Source organism: Panthera onca, chromosome A1 (assembly GCF_046562875.1).
Source record: "Panthera onca isolate mPanOnc1 chromosome A1, mPanOnc1 haplotype 2, whole genome shotgun sequence".
Lineage (NCBI taxonomy): Eukaryota > Metazoa > Chordata > Mammalia > Carnivora > Felidae > Panthera > Panthera onca.
The window spans coordinates 102,231,428-102,258,130 of NC_138339.1; the positions used below are offsets into that span (position 1 = coordinate 102,231,428).

General features: G+C 41.8%; 1 protein-coding gene across 2 annotated transcripts in view; it reads right to left on the minus strand.

The window, feature by feature from the left end:
- Positions 1 to 26,703, minus strand: part of PTCD2 (pentatricopeptide repeat domain 2) — a 115,420-nt gene that overhangs the window by 5,609 nt on the left and 83,108 nt on the right. Inside the window, exon 10 of one of the 2 annotated variants that reach the window (XM_060635578.3) lies at positions 2,304 to 2,418. In XM_060635578.3, coding sequence (XP_060491561.3) covers positions 2,341 to 2,418 — 78 coding nt within the window. In that variant the 3' untranslated portion in view covers positions 2,304 to 2,340. Of the gene's footprint in view, positions 1 to 2,303; positions 2,419 to 26,703 lie in introns of those variants that run through there. The other variant, XR_009610978.3, reaches the window with a different exon arrangement.

The following is a 26,703-nucleotide window of genomic DNA, read 5'->3' on the forward strand; positions in this document are numbered from 1 at the left end:
TCAGGATCTCTGTAGCAGGGACAGACCCTGAAGGAGCCAGTGGCTGGAGGCTGTCTGCTGACTGCACTCCCCACAGCTCGGTACAAGTCCTTCCTTGAAGAGACACTGCTTAGCTCATTTCTGTGTCTACCACAGCCCACCCTTTGCTCACTCCTACCCACTTCTTTGTATATATTCATGGGCATCTCCTCCAGGATACCAGTGGGTCTCTCTTTCTCAAGGAAAACTTAGAAGAGGAAGATGAGTGGGATCAGCTTTAGCCCCCGCTCCTGTAATTAGTCTAGGAGAAATAGCTCGTGCTTATTTTCTCCTTCCTCCATTACCTGTCTGCATCCCTGTCACCATCAGGTATCACCTCTGCCAGTCTCAGTGGCTTTTCAGGTAGTGTGACCCATATCCTCATCCCCAAAGCATCTGAGCCTCAACCACCATGTTGCTCCGTTGTTGTGTCCTCCCACCCCAGATTTACATGTTGAAGCCCTTAACCCTAGAGTGATGGTATCTGGACGTAGGGCCTTTGGGAGGTAATTAGGTTTAGATGAAGTCATGAAGATGGAAGCCCCTCCATGATGGGCTTAGTGCACTTACAAGGAGAGGAGACCAGAGCCATGTGAGGACTTTCTGCACCATTTGAGGACATAGCAAGAAGGCAGCCATTTGCAAAACAGGAAGCAGGCCCTCATTAGACAAAGAACCTGATGGCACTTTGATCTTGAAATTCCCAACCTCCAGAACTGTGAGAAATCAATGTTACTGCTTGAGCCACTCAGTCTATGTATTTTGTTATCGCAGCCCAAGTGGACTAAGACACATGCCCTTTTCAGCAAGGGGTTGCTGCACTTGTTCTTTTAGTCACAAGTGGGAAGAGAAGTACCAAAAGAAACCGCAATGGGTTACCAGGGTTCCACACTTATTCCTCCATGACCCGTTTTGTAACAACAGCCTTCTCCCTCCTGATGATTGGGTTGATTACCTGTGCCAGAATGGTGACTCTTTTCCTTGTCTGCTGGTCCCTGAAGACAAGGAGCAAAAAATGCCCACATGGCAGCTGTAGCTTATAATTCAATGGATAATCTTGCTATGTCCCCGAGTGAAAGTGTATCCCTTTCTGAGGATGAGAATTCTAACCCTGCAGAATGCAGAGTTACAGGGATGAAAGGTAGAACAGTGGTCACTGTCAGTGCAGACAGGTGGGACCAGCTCCTTTTTCTACCCTTGGAAGTATGCATCCATTCCTATGACCAAAAGACCACTCGCTCTTCAAGATGAAAAGGATTCAATATAGTCAACTTCTCACTAAGTGATTGATTGATCTTCATGAGCAATGATGTCATATTGGAAGCTCAGCACCAGCCTCTGTTGCTGGCATGTTGGATATTCAGCAGTGATAGGAGTTAGATCAGCATTGGCAAATGTACTTCATGCTGTTGGGCCCATGTATAGCCTCCATATCTGTTACTGTGGCCACTTCATTCATATGTTTTTTGTTTTAGCACTGGAGTGGCTGTTGACAGAGGGCTGAAGTCAACTGGCAAAGTCATTGTCTGCCTGATTTTTAAATGTCTCTTTCGTGGTGCATGTGACCCAATGGATGTTAATATGTGATACAAAGATTTTCATACTTGTGTTCACTCCCATATGTCTATCCACCCTAGACAGAGAATAATTGGGAATACCTACTTTAATTACAGTGGTTAGGAATTGTCTGTCTGAAAAACTTATATTTAATTTGAGAACTTAAGGACATCAGGAGCCAACCATGGGGAAAACTGGGAGAAGAGCATTCCAGACAGAGAAGACAGCATGCACAAAGGACTGTGGTATAGAGAACACGGCCAAAGAGAGAAGATGGTGTGGGCAGCACACAGCAGGAGAGGGAGAGTGATGTAGGGCGAGGTTGACATGGAAAGCCACTGGGCAATGAGGGCAAGATAATGAGATTAACATGTTCCAAAACTCATTTTGACTAAAGTGTGGAGGATGGGTTGGAAGGAAGCCAGAATAATATTGGGAGACCTGAAGGAGGCAGTTTTAATAGTCTGTGAGAGATAATATTGGCCTTGATTAAGGAGGTAGCAAGGAAGAGTTAAAGTGGGCGGTTCAAAATCTGTTTTGGGGGTCCAAGTGACTTGTTCTGTTGAAGGCTAATTATAATAGTAACAAAAATATGTATTTTTCTAAGCACAAAATGCCACTTACTATAAAGCCCATCTCCTCACATAATGATAGAAGGGATGAATCAGAGTCTCAGAGCTACCATAAAACCCATGCTTTTTACTCATTTGACAAGAGAGCATATTTACCAAGTAATGTATGTAGAATTAAGCAATCTGGTTTCTCTCAGTTTTGTTCTGGGTTACAGTTGCTGGTGAAGTAGTTGGGACCAAAGACGATAATGAAACTTGTCAGACACAGATCCTGGGAAGGAATGGCAGAAGTGAGGACAAATGAGCACACAGTTAGAAATCAGAAAACCAAGGAAAGACTCCAAGACCATAAGTGAGGCTGCAGAAAGTCTTTTTCATCCCTATAGGCCCTGAGGACATCTCTGATGCAGCCAGTAAAAGCATGTTAATAATAATGAACTTGCATGGTCAAAGAACAGGTTAATCATCTCTACCTATTTATTAACTAAATGCACTCCAAATACATTTCATTTTAAATTCTTCGAAGAGTGACAGTTCAGTCATCTGACCATTTTTATCCACTGCACACATTACTTTGCAACAATGCAGAATAAATGAGATGTTGTCATATTTTAAGTCCCAAACTGAACTGGCCCATTGGCACCACCGACAGTACCTAAAGAAGAAATAAAAAACAAAAATGTGTGGAAGGAATTTGCTCCTGTCCTTAAGGAACACACACATCTTATCAAGGCCTGGCTAAGATGGAGGCTGGCGGGAATATGGCTAATGGCTTTTCAAATCTCTAAAGCCTTAAAACTGAAAACTATCTTCCCTACGAAAACCCAGGTGTGAACACAGCCTGAATCTCTGAAGCACCATGGCATTTCATATTTTTGCACAGCAGAGCTGAGCCAAAAGTAACTTCCAGTCCCATTACAAACTTGCTGTGCAAGTGGAGGAAGACATGCTCATTTGATAGCTGGGGAGTGACCCTTATAGGGTCCCTGGGGACCCAGTATCAGTGGCGCTCACCGCTTCCTCTTCCCTGGATGCAACAATATATTAAGAGAGAGAAAAAAAGAGGAGGCTGGCTCTTTTCATGATTTTCCTTTTTAATTTTTGTTGAAAATGGAACTGTGTTCTCTTGATCCTTCAAACAAATGGAGGGGAAGTGGAAGCCCAAAAGTTTCTCTTAGGTTCCCCAGAGAGGGTGACTGTGTTTGTAGTGTGATGTGGGAAAAGTCCTTGGGTATCTGCTGCATTGTCACGTCGTACCAGAGTGATTTGCAGTAGGAAGTGTGGGATGAATACAATTTTTATGTAAGAGAAAGTGATGGGGCCACAGTTTTTGAATAAAAAATCTCCATTTGCCTTTCCTCTCTACGACGTGCTTTCCCTGACCACTGCCCACACCGCCCCCCATCTTTATTAGATGATGAAAGAAACACAAGGACACTCTCTGAACTTGACCCAAACAGTAAGTCCAGCCAGAAACTCTTTGTTATTCAGAATGCACTTGGGTAGGGAAGGGGAGACAGGAGGGAGCTTCGAAGGACGTGCCGGGGAGATCACAGAAGCATTGCAAAGGGGGCTATTAAAGTTACTGGCATTGCACCTGAAGAATCATTTTAAACTGATGTTTGAAATACGCATTGCGAGTTTTCACATGGCAGATCTTAATAAACAAATGGTCTTTGGAAGGAAAATGAAGAGCTACATTAAGAGACATCTAAAAGGATTATAAAGATACTTCTTTCATTTTAGCAATTCATCATTTTAAGCATGCTGGCAAATAATTTTGTTTCTTCTTCCAGAAAGTAGTAATAATGAAACTGTTATCCAACCTTGTCAGAAGAGGGGATGGATGAGGCAAAACCTATTAATCATTCTGGACCTGAGAAATGATAGCTGTGTCATTTGCCACTGTTGAAGGACAGCTTCCCTTCCAACCTGTAGCAAGTCTAGCAAAGAAAACAGCTTCTTGTACAGTGGCAGGTTATCCGAAGCAGGATAATACTTAAAATCTTCAGCTGTGGCTTTACAAGGCTGTATATACAGAGCATTGAGTCAACTGCCTCTTCTCCTTAAAAACCAACAGAAAGTAAGAGAAATATTAAATCCCCAGCAATAGCAAAGTCTTTAAAGGAAAAAAAAAAAAAGCAAAATCAAAGCAAGGCTATGCAGAGACTTAGAAACGGATAATTACAATGCCAGCCTCTGAGGGGACATTCAATAAACATCATTGAGAATAATGATGCATCTCTATGAAGCAAACACCACGGACAGGGTCTAATCCCCTCAGAAGTCACTCAAAGCCCCTATCTGAGACGCAGATGATTGTGTGGATTTCAAAGGGCTTGTCTTTCCAAAAGCTCTGCATGCCTCCACACTGTTAATCCCCTTACCTTCCTGCAGGGACACTTCACTTTTGATCTCAGGTTTATCTAATCAAATCATGCTTCTTATTCAGACTGTTAGCTCTCTGAGCAAAGGGCTTGGCCACCACCACATCATCTCCAAGTTTTTAGACAAACCTGAGATTGGATGTGACCACTATCTCTGTTTCTCCTTGGGATACTGTAAGAAAGGTAGAAGACTGACACACGAAGGAAGATCCTTCAAAGTGACCTGTACAAAATGCTGCTGTTCGAAAATATGTATGTTTCCATTATGGTTAGTTGAAGCTCTACAGAGAAGGCGTGGCTTCCAGAATGGTGGTGCAGGGATCCCAGTGAAACTTCATCCCTGGAGAGACATGTATTAAGCTAGTAAAAATTAGCAAAGACAATCATACAAAATCTCTGGAGATTGATCAAAGGGCTGACAACAATTTACGAAATAGTTTTTCATCAAAACCTACAGGAACTCAGTAGGAACAGCGGAAGGCTGGCTGCACCCATCCCACCTACCCAGATCCATGTTGTGGCAGGCTGAGGTAACCTTGACGGCCAAACAGCAATTCCCATTTCCCTAGCTCTGTGCAAACCTACAGGTGGGTGGCCAGAAAGGGGTCCCCCCACCAAGCCCCTGCTTGGTAAGGAGGAATGGGGTGGGGCAGCTGGTGAGTGCAATGCCTCCTTTCCCCACAGCCTGTGCTATTCCAGGGGACTTGGAAGCCAAGCAGCAGCTCCCATCTCCCCTGGTTCCTGGTGGAGGAGAGCAGTTCAAGGCCAGCTGAGCAGCTGGTGAACACTGGCAGCTCCCACTTCCTCTGCCTCTGTGCTACGCAAGCCCTATTCACTGGGAGGTGGTAGGAGCTGGTGGTAACATTGATATGACACTGCAAGTGTAATGAATCGGTTCATAGGTTTGACGACATATTCTTTTTATTGTGATAAAATATACATAACATAGACATGACCATTTTAATGATTTTAAAGTGTGTAATTCAGTGGCATGAAGTTCATTCATACCTATCACCACTTACCTATTTCCAGAAATGTTTCATACAGAAGCTCTGTACCCACTAAACACTAACTCTCCACTGTCCATACTCCTAGCCCCTGGTAACCTACATTCTGCTTTCTGGATCCATGAATTTGACTACTCTAGATGCCATCATATAAGTGGAATTATACAATATTTGCCCTTTGTGTCCGGCTTATTTTATGCAGCATTAATATTTTCAAGGTTCGTCCATTTTGTAGCATGTGTCAAAACTTCATTCCTTTTTAAGGTTAAATAGTATTCCATTGAACGTATAGAATAGACCACATTTCATTTATCCATTCACCTGTCTTGTAATGAGCAGTTAGCTGTGTTGTTTTTACCTTTTGGCTGTTGAGAACAATGCTGCCAGGAACAGTGGGTGGAAAGATCTACCTGAGTCCCTACTTTTAATTCTTTGGGGTATATACTTAAAAGTGGAATTGCTGGGTCATATGCTAATTCTATGTTTAACTTTTTGAGGGACTGACAGACTGTTTTCCACAATAGCTGCACCAGTTTACATTCCCATCAGCAATGCACAAAGGTTCCAATTTCTCCACATCCTCTCCAACACTAGTTATTTTCCATTTTTTGGATAACAGTCATTCTAATGAGTATGAAGCGGTATTTCATTGTGATCATAATTTTTAAATTAACACATTTAAATTCCTTCATCTGTTCAGCTGGTAATGCTGAGATCCATATTCAGTTTTATAGTCTCCTTGGTTTTTTTTTTTTCTTTCTCATGAATATAAACACAGAAAATAAAGGATGACCCGGAGCTTTTTCTTTGTAAATAGAAACTGAAAAGCCCAGTGATTTATGTGGCTTTTATTCCTGTTGTCTTGCCATTGTTTTGTACCTCCTATCCTTCAAAGGGTGAGGACTCTGTTTGAATTTTGAAAGGAAGTCTTTATTCCAGTTGTTTTACTCCAGTTTACCAGTCTATTTTCTTTTTTGGCCTCAGATCCTATTTTCCCTTGACCCTGAGTTGTCAGATGTCCTAACAGCTAGAGTCAGCTGGCTGTACCCTTGGGTGGCCCTTGTAAAACTTATACCAAAGAGACTGAGGTTGGTCTTTCCTGGGACTTGTCTGTAAACAGTAGGGAGAAATGCATCTTCCATTTCGGTGGGGGCAGGGAGGGTGGTGACGCACACGCACACAGCAGGAGTGGGAGGAACATACATCCAGCCATGATGCAAGTTGCTGGGAACTATATTCTTGTCCAGGGTTGCAAATTTTAAACTGTAAAAACTTCGCCCAAACCAAAAAATCTCTACGAGACATTTGTTTGTTTGGAGAGCAAGAACCAATGTGGCTAGTTTAGTACTAATGTCAGTTAAGTTTAGTGATAAAAGCCTCCACTGAGCCTGTAAGACTATGGAACAGTGTTCGTTCATCAAAACCTTGATCCTCACTCTTAAATTAAAAATGGGTCTGTGGTATTTGTCAACCATTATTTTCCCATTTGAACTAAAAAAGAGGGAGGATATCAACAACTTCAATCATTCGGTGAATATTTATTGAGCACCTGCTATGTGGCAGGCACTGTGCTCACCAGAATGAGCATTACAGACACAGTCACTGTCCTAAATAAGCTTGTGAGGCCATTATATATAAAGGGCATGGATATAAGGACCCTAATAAACAACAATACATCCAATATATGGAAAGTTTCCAAATTATAAGCAGAATAATTAAGTTCCTGTTGAGATAATGATTCTAGAATTCTACTTATGTTAATTAATTATATGTAATATTAATTCATTATATATAATATTATACGCATATATAGATAATATTAACAACTATTACAATTGTTGCTTAAATGCCTCCAGTGGTATTGGTAGGGTTTGCCACTTCCCTCCCTCCACCCCAATTTTAAATATCTTCCCTGGCACTAGAAATTTCTTTTCTGGGGCTTTACAAGGTAACAGTGGAGAAAGACTTGAGTGCTAAGTAGAAGTACCATGCAGCATGGTCCTGCCCTCCAGGAGTTTGTTTCTATTTATCTAAGCAATGAAGAATATAACATTTCTCTTGGCCTCTCATAAGGTGCATGGTTTAAGAAGGAATTTTAAGAGTCGAGTCTTTCTACCAAACTAAAAAATTTTCAAAGCCTTCCCATCTTTAAGTCTGATCCTTAGGGAGCTCAGAAGTGTCCAGGAGATTGAATTATTACTGTTAGTTGTCTGAAGATGCAGGATGATTTATCTGAGACATTGCCCTCCTCACCCTCCACCCCCAGTAAGCTTGTAGAGAATCCACACTAGAGTACACGTCTCTCAATAGCAGCCCTGTGATTATTTCACTCTGCCCTATTCAAGCTGACATTCCTGGAAGAACCACATTTCCCCTTCAATTACTCCAGGTCATTGTGGGCTTGGGATATGGCAGCGCTGAGTGGTTCTAGTCAAAGAACATGGTGTCAGTACAGACTCCACATGAATCCTGGCTCTGCCACCTGTTAGCTGTGTGACCTTGGACACAACCTTTCTGAGCCAGTTTCCTATCTACCCGATGGAGACGATGTAGAGTGGTGGTGACAAGCACAAGCTCCGGGCTCGGGAAGCTCTGGGATCCAGTCATGGTTCCCTCTTATACTGGCAGTGTCACCTAGGGGAAATTATTCTCCCTCCTTAAGCTGCAGTTTTCTCACCTACAGAATTGAGATTCACATAGCCTCCGCCTCGAAGAATTGTGAGATTAAAAAGGGATAATGCACATAAACGCCTAAAGCAAAATAAGCACTTGATACACGTCAGCTCCTTACTACAGTGACCATATGGAAATGTGCCCACAGAAGGGCCTGACACACAGTTTGACTTGCAGATCGTGTCGGCTTCTCTCCCTCATCCTCGTGACTGAACTGAACACAAATGTGGGATCATTACTACTGCTTTGGGAGTGCTGGCATAAGGTTAGGGAGAATTCTCCCATACCTGCCCTCCTTTCCTTGCCTTCTCCCCTGGTTTCCTCATACAACACATCACTCTTCCCAGTGACAGACACACATGCCTCTTTGCCATGTAATCCAATCAGCTCCAGGGCCATCGGAGTCTTGGCCAGAGTTGACTAGAATTTGCATTCTTTTCAAGGGAGCTGCATCAAAGGGCATCTGGAGGGAAAGTACCTCCCCAACTGTGACAGACAATCAAGCAGAATGACAGAGCCAGGTGCACTTACTGATATTCCCAGCGCTGGCACCAAATTACAGCCCATTAATGCCAACTTCTGAGAAAGTCTCAGATTTATGTTGCTTCCAGTACATTTAGCGAGGATAACTTTTAACTTCTAAAGGAAGAACAATTTAGCAAGCAGACAGCACTGGCTTTTAAGGTTTGTATTACACAAGGCCAACACCTGAATTTGAGGCCAGGCCTGTGGTATGGCAGAAGACAGCAGTGTTTTTCAAACTACAGGTCGCGACCCATTAATGGTTCATGAAATCAAGTGGGTTAAGACCAGTATTTTTACAAAAAGAAATAGACTAGAATAGAAAAGATCTATTCCAGAATATTGCGCATATAGGGCCACATGCTTTTGGTGATATTTTTAAAGAAAGATATATACAGATAGATGGATACTTGGATAGATTACAAGGTAAATGTTTTTTCTTACTATTGGTCATTGTCAAAATAGTTTGAAAGCCACTGAAGTACTAGATGTATGGCAATACATACATGCATTTTAACAAAACAAATGAAAATACCCACTCTGGATTAAAGAATTAAATGAAGATAATGGGAAACCCAAGTCATTCAGCCAATACCTTCTGTTCATAATGGCGTAATTCTCCTTTATCACAAACTGTGTTGGGGGTGGGGGGTGGGAGAAAGGGAAGGAAGGAGACAGGGCAGTGGTGGGAGGGAGGGAAGACTACTAAAGAGTGTCTTCACAGCTTCAGTGACCTCAGACAGTTCCTTCCCCTGGTAACTAGAGCTGTATCAGTGAGGAAGAAAAACTAGCTGATTGGATTCAGCTCCTGTGGGTCCCAGTTAGCGGGTAGACTTGATTTTCAGTTCCTGAAGAGTAAAGACCGAGTCTTAGTTCTTTTGAGTCTCTCACAGTGTCCCATCACAATAAGTGTTTGAGAACCTTGTATTAACCTGAGAGTCTGTGCAGGACATGGTGGGGGACTTGTTGAGATAGGTCTCTATTAATGTCTTGATATAACTCACCCATAATGTTTTCAGGTATGTTCTCCAAGCTCACATAAAGTGTCCTTTGTGTGAGGAGTGCAGTAGGATCTCCAGGCAGTATATAGGGGAGAAAGGTTCCGGCATTTAGGTGAGAACCAGGGGTAGAGAGATAGAGCATAAAGGGCCAAGCAAGTACAGATCAGTGCCCGCCAACGAATGAGAAGCCTGGCTATCAGCAATTCCAACTCTAGGGTGTAGTTCTACATTTTGATCTGTGTGAATACATATGACTCTAAAGGGTCATGCCAGCTTCAGAAACTCTCATAAGGTTGACTGAGGTGATCACAGCTCAACTGCTTCCTAGGCCCAAACTTGGCTCTGCCCTTTCTGTTCCTCAGGTTGTTAAAATATTGGTTATTTACTGTAATGAATTATTCCCAAACTTCGCAGCTCAAAGCAACAATAAGCATTATCATCTTCTAAGTCTAGAATTCAGGAGCAGCTAGTCTGGGTTATTCTGGCTGATGGTCCTCTCATGAGTTTGTGGTCCGCATGTCAGTTATGGTCAACATGTCAGGCAGAGTCTGGGGCAGGGCGCATCTTGAAAAGATGGCCTGTGCTTACCACGCCTGAGGCAGTGAGAACAGTGCTGAGGGGTGGAGCTACAACTAAGCCATATCAGAACAAGGGCATCTTTTCTGTTCCAGAGACCTAGTGAGGAGAAAATTCTACTACCCAGATCAATGTCCCCTCTGGCTGTGGCTGTGGTCCGTTTTCTTTCGTTATGTCTACTCTGGGCATGGAGAATATATGCTTATTATTTACCAAGTATCCTTTTTAAACTTAAAGATTAATGCTTTTGCTCCCTTTTCCTTGATGGAGCTAAATAATCTCATTCCTATTATATCTTTTTCCTTCACCCTTCTTTTCATTATTTCCCTATTTGCATGGATGAAATGGGAATACAGCCTAGAACTCTGAATTGTATTCCCTTGCAATCACTGGTATATATTAAATTGCTGGAGTCAGGCCGTATCTTTATGTGCTCTGTCCTCCACCACCATCACAGCCCCTGCAAACATCTTCCCCACCCTTCTCTGCATCTTTCACAACATGCCTTAATCATCAGTAAACTAATTTAGTTGTGGAAGGAAATGGTGCCAAGAAGTGGTTTGAGGAGTCTCGCCTTTCCACAGCCACCGCCCCCATTTCCATCAACTTCAGAGCTGCCCCCAAATAAATGTGCAATCCAACTAAATCTAGCTTCAGTTAGGCCTCCTAGCCCCTTCTACCGACAACGTTTTCATTCCCAAGACCATCCTACATGGACGTTCAGGAGTGGCTGCTGGTTTAGATACACTGTACAACAAACCATCCCTCTGCCTTTTCAGCTTCTAATCACTGAGGGGAGCATTCTGGGAGAAAGTCTCTAGATTTGTACTTTGCCAGTAGGTTAAGAGAATGAAGGATGTTTGTGTAAAACTGGGGCCTCTTATTCACTCTATACAGTGCCTTCAACCCAGGCTGCCCTACCCACACCCTAGGGAGTCAGTCAGTCATATGAGAGAGCTTGTTTCCCGGTCTCACACAGGGCAAAATGACCTTTCCTTCCTCTCGCCTTTTCTCCTCTTTTCTTCTGTTCTTGAATCCCTGGACCATGAACTTGGCTTCCCCTGTTTGACTCTTAGCATTCTCTTATACAGATGTTATTTTGTCATCAGCTCCCTCACATGCAAGTACCCCAGAAACTCCTTTGCCTAGTAAGTGCCAGAGCCTGGGAACCATCCGTGGCTGCTTGCTTGGCCATTGTCAAATACTGTCACTTCATTAAAGACAGGTGAAAGGAAGGGAAACTGAGTCATGGGGAAGTTTCAAATTTCCAGATGAGTATGTCTCTGAAACTAAAAGGGCATCCCATTGACAGGTTCCAATGTAAACTTCGAATGGGGCTCTCAACTCCTCGAGGTAGCTGTGGTTTAAGAATCACCAACTTCTATAAGTCTTTTTGGTGTTGATAACTCCAAGCCTTTTGGGGGTTGATAACACCTGTGTATGATATTTAGGATTATTTGTGTGTCCTGCTTTAATTTCAAATATAGTCCCTGGAAGTCAGAAGTTTTAAAAAATAATCTCCCAGTTCTACTGTCACTCTGATTTGTTAAGCAGGGGAGATCTCCAGGATAATAGGAGAAACTTCATTTACAGAAAAACATCAGGAATTTTGTTCTTTTCTATTTACCATGTTTCTCCTTAATCTTGTATTTCCAACCACTATCACCACCTCCAAAGACTTTGTCTTTGAATCAATGGTTCTAAGAATTGCTCTTACTCCTCCAACATCCATATGCCCAACAATTTGCTATGTGGAAGGTGTGCTTTGTGGAGCTTAGCCACAGTGAGGGATAAGGAGATGACTGTACCTAGCCTGTCCTGGTCCCTTTAGAACTGAGTTGTCTGTTTTGAACAACGTTTGACAAGGGAAGTCTCCCTTCAGTCAACTACCACATGGGAGCAAATGGTAAAATTAGAAGAAACGTTCATATATCTGATTCTAAATTTTTTTTAATGTTTATTTATTCTTGAGAGAGAGAGAGACAGAGCGTGAGCAGAGGAAGGGCAGAAAGAGCACGCAGGTGTGAGAGGGAGAAAGAGAGAGAGAGAGACAGAATCTGAAGCAGACTCCAAGCTCTGAGATGTCAGCACAGAGCCCAAAGCAGGGCTCAAACCCATGAACCACGAGATCATGACCTGAGCCACCCAGGGGCCTCATCATATCTCTGATTCTAGATAGGCATCACAATAATTTTTTTATCCCTCCTTGTTGAAGATTCTGTCTTTAAAGGAAGATGGTCCTGAGAAATGACCAGCTAGCTACATGGCTGGCATAAATTCCTGGCAAAAGTTGAGGACCACTTGTGGAGCTTTGAAGGAACACATTTAATAGGATAAAGATAAATTACATTCCTGAAATGATGGGAATGGAGGAAAAGTCTAAGAAAAACTATAATATCAAATATTATAAGTGGTATACTAGGTATGAGTAAGAAAGATGAAACAGAGTAGCAAGAAGTCCAGAGTCAGCACTCTCATGGAGGAGTTATTAATGTTATTGAGGAGACAGCTCATAATTTTCAAAAAGAAATAATGGGAAAGGTTCAGGAACAATATTTATGATCCCCAATGTCCGATAAGCTCAAAACATGATTGTTTGAGTAATTCAATATTTTAATATGAGATAAGTGCATTTGTTTGTGCATAACTCTTCTAAAAGATTTGGGATCACAAGGTAAATAGAATCTCAGATGTATTATTAAAATTGGCACAGAGATTACCGGTATTCCTGAGACTTACACTGTTCAGATACCTGTGGGAAGTCTTCTGCTGCTAAAAGCATAGCATCTCATAAATTCCTAATACCCCTTGTTAACAACACCATTTTTTTTCAGAAGCAGATGGATCAGTAAAGCCAATACTGACTAATGCTTAATTCTAAGAAAAAAAGGTAGAATGTATTGGTAAAGCAGAAGTGAGGTCCACCTTGGGAAATAGTAACTAGTGGGCATTTGCTGTTCTCGAGAGTTCTATTCATCCCACTACAGGTAAATGCATCCTGATTCCCTATGGAGTGATTACATCCCCCCCCAACCCCCCACAACTGAGTACAGTCTTATTGCATATGTCAGTCAGGGTTTCCTGCCTGCTCCTAGCTAAGGGATAGGTGTCAGACATAGTTAGGCCAGTCAGATACACTGTCTCTCCTAAAATTTTTGGTCTTAAGTAGATTGACACACGGAGAGAATAATTCCTGCTGAGTGAACTCTTGGAACCACCTTGGTTCTGTCTGTTTCACAGCCTGGTTCCAAATCTTCTCATCAGTTTCAACCTTCAACTCTCCCAACAAGTTCCATTTTTGTTTAACTTAGCCACCATCTATTTCTACAGCTACTAAGCTAATAGCCATGTTAAGTCTGACATCCATATACCCCTTATTGAATATGATTCTCCATATCATCTTTGTGGTAACCCAGAGTAAAACAGAGGGAATAGTAAGGCATCTATGTGATATTTCAAAAACTCAAAGAAGAGACAGGTATGTTGATATAGCTCCAAATCTATATGTAAGTGGCTTATGACTCTACCAAAACAACAAATCTGAAAATATGATTTTAAAAAATGACCTGGTACAAAAGAAAAGAGAGAGGAATGTAAGGAAGCAAATGAGTGCATAATGGGCCACTTCAATGAAATATGATTGTGAAAGATCACACACACACACACACACACACACACACACACACACACAGGGTCAGAGAATAGTATATTACTAAGGGGAAAAAGAAAGGTTGGTATAAAAGAGTTAGAATTATAGCTGGAAGGCTGGAGCCAAGAAAAAAAATGAATCAAACAATGGAAAAAATCAGGAGGCATCAAAAGGGTCTTTTGTTGGATATGACCAGAGCAACATGACCAGAACAGTGTACTGAGTCTGATGTTCTAACAAATGATGGTGGTGAGGAGGTTTGGGGAGTGGAGAACTTCCTCACAACTCTTGCTTCCATCTTCTCTATGAAAGTGAAAGATCTTCAAAGCTGAAAGTGTGGAACAAACAATGGTTAAGAGGTGACTGAAGTCCAAGATAGGAGCTGAGATAGTAAGGGAACATGAAGCCTCTGTTAAAGACTTCATTCTTCAGACCTGGATGAATTCTCTCCCAAGGTGTTGAGAGAACCAACCAAAGAAATTACAGAATTACTGACAGTAATTTTTGGAAAATCAAAAAGAATGGAAAAGGTGCTTGAAAAATTGGAAATGGAAAAATGACTATATTCCTGAAAGGAGGGAGAGTAGTATAATTTGGGCTTTGGAAACTACAATTGTCAACTTAATGTGAACCCTGGTTATTTAGGAATTACCAGACAGATTACATTTGCAGGTAGTACAATGTTCATCACAACTGAAACAGGTGAAGCCTCTCATGCTATTTATCAGTATAAGATGGAGAACTGGACTAAAGGACACTAACATGTGGATTTCCAACTGGCTAAAAACTGCTATCCAATGAATTTTGAATGATGAATCAGTAGCCTTCTGGAGGGCAGAATCTGGGGCTACGTGGCAGGAACCTGTTCTTGCTCATCCTACACAACATTTTATCAACGAAGCACAGAAGTCACTTCGTGGCTTACAGAACTAGAAGGAATACAAAATATACTGGATTTATAGTGAGTCTAAAAATAATGTCTATGGATCATTTATGTACAGAAATGTATGGACATTTTTGAAAGATGTTTATCAAGGGTGTGGACAGATATGCACCAAGGTATTCATAATGATTAACTTTGGGTGAGTAGCATAATAAAATTTTTAGTGTTCTTATTTTTGTTTATATCTTATGACTTTTTTTGGTAATGAAGAAGTATTCCTTTCAAAATAAGGAAAAAATAATAGAGATTTATTTCAAAAAGAAAAAACAATCCATTGACTGGAACAATATAAAAACACACCAGATGAAAGTTAACATGAGTAACTGAAAAGCCCTCTGTCAAAGTAAGAAGATTTTATAGAAGCATAAAATGGAGGGAAGATGGGTCTGAGAATGGTTTAGTTGAAAATATTCGGAAGTCTTGGGTCCAAAGTCAATATGTGCCACAAGGGTAAACTGATGCGATCACAGGCAGTATTAATAGAATATAAAAGTCAGAAAGAAATGAAGTGATGGTGCCAGTGAATTGTGGCCAGACCTCATACGGAGCACCATGTCTAGTTTTAAGCTCTGTGCACTAAATGAGTATTGATGGCCTAGAGAGAGGTCAGAGGAGGGTCAGCTGAACAGTGACAGATTTGAAGACCATGTTACCTGCGAACATGTGGCCCATGTTGATTGTTCTAGGTCAGAGAAGATTTAAGGGATGATGGCTTTCATAGCCACAGCTTGGTCAGTATTCAGACAGGACAGAGCGGAGTCCACAGACAAGATAAACCCACCATCGAGTGGCTGCAATTGCAGAGATTTCTAGCAGCTGGAGGCTCAGGAAGGAAGATGGAGAACAGGAACACCTTGAAGATGATGACAACAGGCAGAGATTCGGGAAAACTGGTAGTATTAGGGTTATCTCAGAGCAAAGAGTGGGAGCCCAGTCATACTCTGGAACTTAGAAAGAGCTGTCCAGTTCCTGAGGCATTGGGGTGCCGTGTGGGCAACAAATGAGAGAACTCAAAAATGCAGATCAAGAGTAAGATTTAGTTAGCACCAACTAGTGGTCCTCAAAATGTAGTTTTCAGACTACCAGCACCAACATCACCTAGGTACCTGTTAGAAATGCACATACTTGGGCCAAGTCAAGGCCTGTTGAATTCATTAGAAACATCTGGCAATCTATGTGTGGACAGACCCACTGTGATTCTAATGCGTGCTCAAGTTTGAGGACCACTGGCTTAGTGATGAAGCATGTGAACTGTAGAGCCAGAATGCCTGGGTTTAAATCCCAGCTCTGCAGGATCTAGCTATGTGATCTCAATTTCCTCACCTGTAAAATGGGAATAAAAATAGTACCTACCTAATAGGGTGGTTCCCAGGATTAAATGGGGCATGCACTCGTGTATCACCCTGACTGACCTGCAGTGAGGGGAAGCCAGCAGCTCCAGCTGCGGACATTGGGGAACTCAAGGAACCAGGTGGGGGAGTGTAAAAGCTGGCTCTAAATGTTTGAATGCTGCACTGCCCTATCCCACATTACTCCTAAAAAGCAAAACTAAGGCTAAAGGACAAACTATAGAATGTTTTTGATTTAAGATAAGGAAGAACTTTAAAAGCTGTTAGAACTGTCCAGGGATGGAATGAACCACCTCCAAAAGAAGCAGGCTCTTTCCTGCTATGCACGTGTAGTCTGAGACAAGGTCATCATTTGCAAGAGATATCCTGAAAGAGATTGCTTAATTAGAAGGGAAGTTCAAGTCTCAATGATTCCCTCCACTTTTTAGAATCTAGGAGTTTAGATCTTTGGGCATTTAGACATGCAATAGGCCCCTGCCTTCTCCCCTTAGGAATGCAGTTGCTATTAGCATAAATGCTCCCACCCCACCACCCCACTATTTTCTTCTGGCTCATATTTATTTCCGTTTTGGAATCCAGATGTGACCTGATTTTGAATCTGGCACGGATTAATATACAACAAGAGGAGTTATTGTTATATTAATTTTTGCCTTTTTGTTTTTTCCTCCTTACTCTAGACTTTTGGAAAGAGACAAAAGGGGATTTTATCCCCTTCTCCCCACAAATGGGAGTTAACATTGGTTTTATATGCCTTAGTAATGCCACACACACACACACACACACACACACACACACACACACACACAAAGAGAAAGAGAGAGAGAGATTAAGAGAGAAGGAAATCTTCAGTACTAGGAAGGAAGCTCCAAAGAGCCCTTATTTTCAAGTGCCTGGGGATTGTCCTGCATGGAGAAAGCATTTTGTGTTTCAAAGATAAAAGAGGAGAGTATGTCTGATTGGGTTCATTGGTTTCCAGAATACTAGGAGAGAGGTAGGGCTTGTGGGTTGTCATGGAGCAGGGTCTGACCTGCAGGACCTATGTGATACCTGCAGAGACCAGATGCCAAATGACTCTGCTGGCCTTCAGAGTAGAGCTGGGAACTCATGTCCAGGCTCTAGTGAAGGCACAGATCTGCTGAAACCTGTCTAGAGTGGCCTCACCAGCAAACAGAGGGCCAGTCCACAACAACAGCAGTATGTGGGAAAAGGTGCAGTGATATTGAGGTAACCAGTGGGAAATGATAACAGATGAGTTTCCTGTCCCCTACACACACACACACACACACACACACACACACACACACACACCTTTGGAAACCCATCTATAAGAAGCTACTGTCCAAGTGCAAGCCAAAGAAATGACAGACATTAGAAGTTTCTACATGATGTAGACGGGGGACATTTTTCTTATTTCTAGGAGAATCAGAACAAGTTTTACACCGACTGGGTTTATTAATACAAGGTCAATCATCTGAAGTCATACTCCATGAGTTAACAATTATACGGTTGCTGAATAAATTAAAAATCGATTTGTTTTAACAAAAGTACAAGTCGATAAAATTTCCTACAAAAAGAAAACAAGCACCATAATCTCAAAACAAGGTTATATAATCATAAGCAATGGCAGTTAGCAGCTCATAGAAAAGTTACTTATAAATGAGTCAGCCAAGACTGAATTCTATGATGACAAGACACAGAGAAAGAGCATACTTGACAACTTTTAATAAAACTTTACTCAAACTAAGTTTTATTTTCTCATAATCTTCAAAATATCTGATCTGAAAATTTTTTTTAAAGTTTATTTATTTATCTTGAGAGAGATAGAGACAGCATGAGTGGGGGAGGGACAGAGAGAAAGGGAGAGAGAGAGAATCCCAAGCAGGCTCTGTGCTGCCAGCAGAGAGCCTGATGTGGGGCTCAAGCCCACAAAGCCATGAGATCATGACCTGAGCTGAAACCAAGAGTCAGATGCTCAACTGACTGAGCCACCCAGCCACCCCAATCTGAACACTTTTTTTAATCTTTGTTTGTATAAAAGCTTTATACTCAAAGCCTTATGCCAATACATCAAAGTTTCTCTTTTCCTCAACGTTCCTACTATTAAAACCTTCTGATCTTTGGTTCCATTTTAATTTCTGAATTAAAAAACCTGAGGGCTTTTAATTTTCAGTTCTAGAGGGGCCATGGAGAACATGATATCACATTACTGTTTATACTCTTGGGAAATGTAGGACCTTACAGTTAGGACATTAGAATTATCTACCATATATAAAATATCTTTTAAAAACGTTCATAGACCTAGCAGTTCTAAGGAAATTATTGGACAGGTACACAGAGATGTAAGTACAAAGAAGTTTTTTTAGTAGTTAAAAGAAGAAAACAATTTAAATATTTAATAAGAGATTGGCTAAGCAAATCTAGGTATATTCCATTAAATGGAATGTTGTGCAGACACTGAATAAAGATGATGGAAATGTGCACCAACAAAAAAAAGTATTCAAATTATATTGTGAAATTTAAAAAGTAAGTTACTAAACAGCTTGCACTGCATAGCATTGCATAGGTCCAGAAGGTTACACACCAAAATGTTTACCGAGCTTACAGGGCTTCATGGTAGGATCAGAGGCTTCTTCAATACATTTATTCTTCCTGTTTTCTTCTTTGTATTCTCTAATGGGGCTACGAGAAACATGTATTCCTCATGTAATTAATAATTAAAGGAACACGAGATGAAAGAAAAACTAATACTTTTACTTCCCATGATGAAGAAACACTCCTTTAGCCCCATGTCACTTCCAGCTTCTACCCCATCTCCCATTTCCATTTAGAGCCAATCTTATCCCACTGCTTCTGCATCAGTCCCTCTCTTCTCTTGAGTTCCCTCCCTGTACCCCACCAACAACGCCAGTCAGGGTCACTATTCACCTCTGCATCGCCCCTTCCCCTGGCCTCCTCCTACTCTCTCCTCAAGCTTGGACAGAGCCCATCACAACCGCCTTCTTCCAACATTTTCTCACTTGGTGCTAGTAGACCTCTCCCTCTCCTCTCTCATCCCTGCTCACTGACAGCTCCTCCTCGTTATCCCCTGCTGAAGCCTCCTCATCTCCCCAACCTCAGATGCCCAAATTAGTATCTCCCCTAAATTCCAGACCTCAACAGTCAACTGCGTTTTCTACATTTCCACTTGAATATCTAAAAGATATCTCAAACTAATACACCTAAAAAAGAAAAAATGAATAAAATAAAAAGCTCTCAATTTCCTTCCACTGCTTCCAAGTTGTTAATACTCAACTCTCCTATCTATTAGCAAATCTTGACAGCTCTGCCCTCAAAATCTCATGAATCTGACCCTGTCCCAACCAGTTCTACCACTACTGCCTCAGGCCAAGCCGCACCATCTGTCTCTGGGTAGAAAGTTTGCAAAAGCCTCCTGTGTTCAGCGTGTCCCAGGCATCCTGACCTCCTTGCTGCTTCTCGAAAAAGCCACCTTCACCCTGGACTCCTGGCCCTTTGTATTTGCTATTTCCCCTGCCTAGAATATTCTCCCCCACATATCCCACAGGTTATTCTCCCACTTTCTTTTGGTTCTGCTCAAATGTCCTTTATCAGAGGGGCCTTTCCTGACCACCCTGCCCCATCCTACCTTCATCTCCTTTTGTCTTGCCTTATTCTGCCCTAGTTTGTCCACAGTACCTATTGCCATCTAACATATTATATATGTGTTTGCTATTGTCTGGCTCTCCCCACAAATCATAAGCCCCACGAGTGCAGGGATTTGTTTTGCTTGCTGTTGCATTGCCAGCACCAAGAAGAGCAAAACCTGAGTCAGGGTAAGTAAATATTTGTGGAAAGAATCACTTGCCTAATCTAAGGAGCTCTTGTTACATTCTCTGAATTCTTAAACACCTTTGGGGTAGAGGAATGAGGTGATGTTTGAGCATGGCGGGGTAAGGAAAGGAGCTGTAGCCCCTTCTCCTGGGAGTCTCAGTCAACTGCAGAGATGTTGGAGTGACAAGCAGAGCATGGAACAATGGAAACTGCTTAGAAATGTTCCAGAACTTCCAATCTGTGTGGGGACCTCTTGGCCTTGACATTAGTCCCTGATGTTTCCCATTGAACAGTTTGGCTTAAAAAGGGTAGGAAGGAAAAACTACTCTCGGGCAGCAGCTAGATCATAAAGGAAGATGAACTCAATTCCATGAACACCCCAGACAAGAAGAGCCAAGGTGTCTGGCTCTTGTTCCTCTGCTCCTCTTTGGGATAGCTACACTTCTACAACCCCCATGTCCTGATTCTAGTTCCCTTTATCCAGCCTTGCTCCCCTGAATTCCCTATGAAGCACCTGGGTTAGACCTAACACCAGAAAGCATCCTTCCCCCTCCTTCCTAACTCACAACCTTGTCTAACATGACACCCAGCATCTTGGTGGACAATGTCTGTCTCATTTGGAGAACAAGTATCTGGAAATTATTTCAAGTGTTCAACAAAGTTGCAAAATGCCTCACATCTCTTACAGTGCCTGCGGAGCCTTTCTGTCATCACTTTAGTAATGTGGGGAGGTAAAATACAAAGCAGAGTCCAGTGATGGGAACTTAAAGGCAGCCTCTGCCTTTGATTTGCCTGAGTCTCTGATATTGTGAGCTGAGGGCTGGGGGCTAGGAACAAGGTTCTGTTTTTGCCTCAGTTATCTGCAAATGAACATGAACAAACTGCTTCGTCTCTTTCTGAAGATCCTATAGGCTGTTATATACTTAAGGCAGTATTGTCTTTTGGTCTGAATCTTGGATGTGTTCATATATCGCTTTACTGGAAAATCTGTTTGGACACAGACCTAGGAAGCTGCCTTACCTGAGGAAGAGTAAACTCTAGCACTTGTGGCATATTTCAGAGCCCAAGATGAGAACACTGCCAGGCACGGTAATTTTATTATGCTATTCCGTGAGAAAATTATTCCCTATCTTACTTTTGACTTTATGTAATGCTGATGGTGCTGATGTGGTTAATTTCAAAGAGAGTACTCGTGCACTCATTCTGTTATCATTAAACTCACACACACACTTATATATAGAACACCTACCATAGGCCTCACGCTGGGCTGGATTTGGGGATACAAAGCAGAGAAGAAAAGACCTTCTGAATGTTGGCCATGCAGCAATATGAATTACTAAACTGGGGTACCAGAAGGCAGAATCTGTGGGATTTTTTGCTGGATTTTTTAGTTGCATCATGCTGGGATGCAAGTTCAAGAATTCAGGAGAGCAAATGTTCAGAAAAATGTTAAAAAAATAGACACGGTTGTGAACAGCAACTCTCAGTTTGCATGTAAGAGGCCATTAGTACATAATTCCATTCAGTTTCTAGAATATTTATTGAACACTTGCTGATGTGTACGAGACCCTCCTTAACAGTGGTTGTCACCAAGTGGTAAGGTTAGAGAAGGTTTTAGTATTTTTTGTTTGCTTTTCTAGTTTCCAAATTTCTTACAGTAAACATGCATTGCCTTTGGAATTAGAGGAAAATGTTACTTATTAGATTTAAATTCTCACTACAAGCAAAAGTGTTATGATACAGGCCCTCATTTATTATTATGAGAGTGTACATTGATAGACACTTTCTGGAAAATATTTAACAAAGTAACAGATGCTTACAGTGCCACACATCTGAGCCAGCCTCTGCCCGTTTGCCCCCAAGTCACTTCTGCCTTTGCCTGGTCTGCTCTGAATTGCAGAGGGCTGGCTTCTCCCTGTGAGTCATGTGTTTTAGACTCCCTGGTCCCTTGCCTTTGGGAGATACTAATCAGAAGCTGGGGGGTGGGAGGAAAGGAGAAGGCAGGCTCCTCTCCCTCTTTTTACCTTGGTGGTACTTCCAAAATCCATTGCTAGGGATCTACCTCCTACCCAACAGCCTGACTGCAGTTCTAGGTTCCGTCAGGGGCTCACAGGGGTAGTAGTGGCTTCAACCCTAAACTCTGGGTTGCCTCATTTGCCCTGAGTGGCTCCACAGTTACTTCTAGAACCTATATAAACATTTTTTTTGCATGAATTTCCCACTGTTATATACATATTTTGTTTTCCAGATTAGACTCTGATCGACATTCCATTGGACCCACCACTCACTTCTGGTAATCTATCATAGAGAAATAATCAGAGACTATGACATCAAAGATTTGTATAAAAGAATGTTCACTGTAGCATTATCATTTGGAAAAAACTAGAAACAACATAAATGTCCAGCAGTAAGTGTTATGGGTTGGACTATGTGCCCCAAGAATGTATGTTCAGGTCCCAATCCCTGGTAGCTATGAATGTGACCATATTTGGAAATAGGGTCTTTACAGGTATAATTAAGTTCAGATTAGCCATACTCAATTAAAGTGGGCCCTACTCCAATGAATGGTATCCTTATAAGAAGAGGGAAATATGGAGACAGATGCACAGGAGAGAAGGCCATGTGAGGGTGGAGGTGAAGACTGGAGGGATGCAGCTGCACGCCAAGGAATGCCAAGGATTGCTAGACACCACTGGAAGCTACAAGAAGAGTCTTCAGTGGGAGCATGAATGTGCCAACACACAGGTTTTAGACCCCTAACCTTCATAACAGTGAGAGAATTTCTGTCATTTTAAGCCACCTAATTTGTGGTATTTGTTTAGTAGTCTGAGAATAAGTGTTTTAGAAGAACTAAATGTTCTATTAAATATATATAAATTTGTGTATACATATATATATATATACACAAATTTATATATATATACAAATTTATATATGTGTGTATATATATATACAAATTTATATATATGTGTATATATATATATATATATATATATATATATATATACACACATACACACACACAATATATATTCAAAAAGTAACATAGAGACGCCTAGGTGGCTCAGTGGGTTAAGTGTCCGACTTTGGCTCAGGTCATGATCTCACAGACAGCTCAGAGCCTGGAGCCTGCTTCGGATTCTGTGTCTCAGTCTCTCTGCCCCTCCCCCACTCACGCTTTGTCTCTCTCTCTCTCTCTCTCTCTAAAAGAAAAACCATTAAAAAAAATTTTTTTTAAGTAGCATAAAATGTAATGAGAGAGGTTATTTAAAATCCATGTTCCCCCTGCAAAATGAATGTTCCTGAGCCCTAGATATTCTGATGCAATGAGTCTGGCTTAGAAGACAGTAATATGTTTTAGAAATCTTAGCCATCATCAGGTGGCAGGCTGCCCAGCTACCCGTGGCTGAGGTCAATCACAGTTGGTCCTTAATCATGTTCCCTGAAATATAGTTTAAATTGAGAGACAGAGAGAGAGAAAAAGAGGCCACTTTTCTTGGTTTCCACTCTTAAGTAGTCTCAAACTTCAATGGAGTCTTAATTTCTGGCTAATTAACCTGTCAATCTCACTTAGAAGAATTAGTTTCCTTCCATCAGAATTGAGAAGATAGCAATGAAGCCGAAGAGGTGTTTGTCAAGTTGCGGAAAGTCTTAAAACACAGCTCTCCTGATCCTGAATTATAGAAATCAAACCTAGCTAACTTAAACATAACCAAGTAAGTAACTAACAAATAAACAAGGAAATCCCAGGAAGAGCTGGACAACCAGCCTGAAGGAGGGCTGGACTCAAGGCAGATTGGGTCATTAGCATTAGCAACAGTTCCAGAAGACTACCCTAGCTCAACAGTATGTACTGAAATCTGTACTTCTCAGTTCAAACTTCCAAATCCTTCAGAGACAAATCTTATTGGCCCCATTTAGCTCAGGTGTCCCCTGTACCAATCAACTATGCCTCACAAAGAATAGAGTTGTGTAATTTGGACATGGGAGTTCAGAGCCCAACCATGTAATGGGGCCAGTCTTCCTGAGAAGGAAAACAAGAGAGTGAAAACTGCCCCAAGAAGCTGCTACTCTCCTGACTCCCTTTCCCAGCTCCTACCCTTAGTCCTTCTGTGAGAACAGATCTCAAACCTTCTCCTAGGATAGACCATTTCTGTCTTCCTTGCCCAGTCCACATTCCATTCCAAGCCAACCTGTTTCTGAAATGCCTCTTGAGTCCTCTTTCTCACAGGTCTCATCCATGTCAAATTTGGATTCTTGTTCATTTTGCATGCTTAGGCACTTCTGTGAAATCCCCTCTCTGAAGGGGATTCCTTTAGGATCAATGAGATGATACTGCTCTTTAGGTAAATGATACCAGGAAATCAGAGCCAGTAAGTCTTGGTTTGAGATATTTTTCTAGTGGCAGTGATGGTCACGGTGAGTCGCCCATGCTAGTTTCCCTTGTGACCACTGTCACAAGGAAAGCAAATTGACTGACTGGGCGGTATAGTCTTTGACTATATACCCTGCAAAACAGGGCTTTTCCCAGAAGGAAGGCTGGGTGGCCAGTGCAGGGAGTGAAAAGTTAATCCAGGCACAATAGCACCTAAATGAAATGAGTTATCAGTTGTTTTTTGTTTTTGTTTTTTCACATAAAAATTTTCTAGTTATCTTTTTAAATTTAAATTTTAGGGAGACAGAGAGCACAAGCAGGGGAGAGGGGCAGGGTGGGGAGAGGGAGAGAGAGAGAGAGAGAGAGAGAGAGAGAGAGAGAGAGAGAGAATCTTAAGCAGGCTCCATGCTCAGCACAGAGTTCAACGTAGGGCTCTATCCCACGACCCTGGGATCATGACCTGAGCCAAAATCAAGAGTCAGACACTCAACCAACTGAGCCACCCAGGTGCCCCAAATTATCAATTTTGAAAACGACACGTCTATACCAATTTAACTCTCTTGCCCCCAATCTCACTCTCAAAGGTGAGCCAACCACACTGTTAAAAATCAAAGCCGTTTCCATGGGCACATTCATACATGATTCTTTCTCCACAGAAAATACCCTAGCTACCACATCATCAAACATTAGCTCTAACAATACAGCTCTTAAGAGTCATGTCAAAGTGCCACAAAACTCACATATGTTGTCCTCTGAATTGAATTTTTAGAAAAAACATAATGGAAATGTTTAGCCTACACTAACTGTGTGCCTTTGGGGCCAGTTATATAACCTCTCTGTGACTGTTTTCTCATCAGTAAGATGGTATAATAATAGTCCCTCCTCAGGGGATTGTTGAGATGATTAAATAAGTGTAAAAAAATTGGAGCAGTTCCTGGCGTGTGGTAAGTGCTCAATAAATGTTAGCCATTATAACCATTTCCTGACACCCTCAGGTAAAGTTTGATGGGCCTAGTCTCTCCAAAAGCATCCTGCACTGTAAATGGTAGCTTATGTCTTTTTCCACCCATAGATGAGGGCATCAGGTAGGAGCCCCTTCATGCTCCCGAGGAGCCAATGATGTTGGATGCATGTGTGAATGGTTGCTAGGGAACAGGGCGCGTCATCAGGACTGGGATGCAATAGAAAGAACTATGACCCCAAGCTTCGTTAGCCCATGAGAAGAGTGCATGTGTTCATTGCAGGGGTTGCCAAAAGGTCAGAAGGAGAGAGTGGAGAGGACTGGTTGGAGTTTTGTGTGACCTTGGGCAAGTTGTTCAGCTGTGCTCAGGCTCAGCGTCTGATCCAAAAGCCTGGAATAAGGGTCCAAGAGTTCATATTTCTAACAAGTTCGCAGGATGATGCTAAAGATATTGTTCCGGAAACCACACTTGGAGGACCTCTTATTTGCATTTTTCCTCTTCTAAAAGCCTGGTCTCCGCTATGGTCACTTAGAAAAAGGATCTCTATCTATCAGTTAATTAATTCAGCTATAGTGGGAAGAACCTGGACTTTGGAGGCAGGTTCATAGACCCTGCCATTTGATGCTGAACAAGAATCTTCACTTCTCTCAGCCACAATTTCCTCATATGTAAAATGGGAATACTAATCCCTACCTCATATAATTAAATAATGTGGGTAATGGGCCTATAGACCATATTAAGTATTCAATGAATATCAATCTCTTTAACTCCCTTTCCAGATGTATAACAGGCTGATAACCACCCAAAGTGTTAACCCTTCCAGGAATGCCCAAGATGATAAGAGCAATTACTTACATTTATACAAGTCTTTACATTCATAAAATGAGTTAATAAACATCAAACTTTTATTTTTATTTTTTAAGATTTTTTAAAGTTTATTTGAGAGAGACAAAGATAGCACGTGTCGGGGAGGGGCAGAGACAGAGGGAGAGAGAAAATCCTAAGAAGACTCCGGGCTGCCAGTGCAGAGCCCAACCCGGCCTTGAACTCACGAAACCGTGAGATCATGACCTGAGCTGAAACCAAGAGCTGAACACTTAACCGACTGAGCCACCCACATACTCCACATCATCTTCTGAAGGAAGCCTGATATCTACATTTTTAACAAACACCCAAGATAATTTTCATATGTGCCAAAAGTGTGAGAACAACCTGAAAGATAGCATTATCAATCCAATTTTTTAGATGAGAAATGAGGTCATAGAGGTTAAGTGACTTTCCACA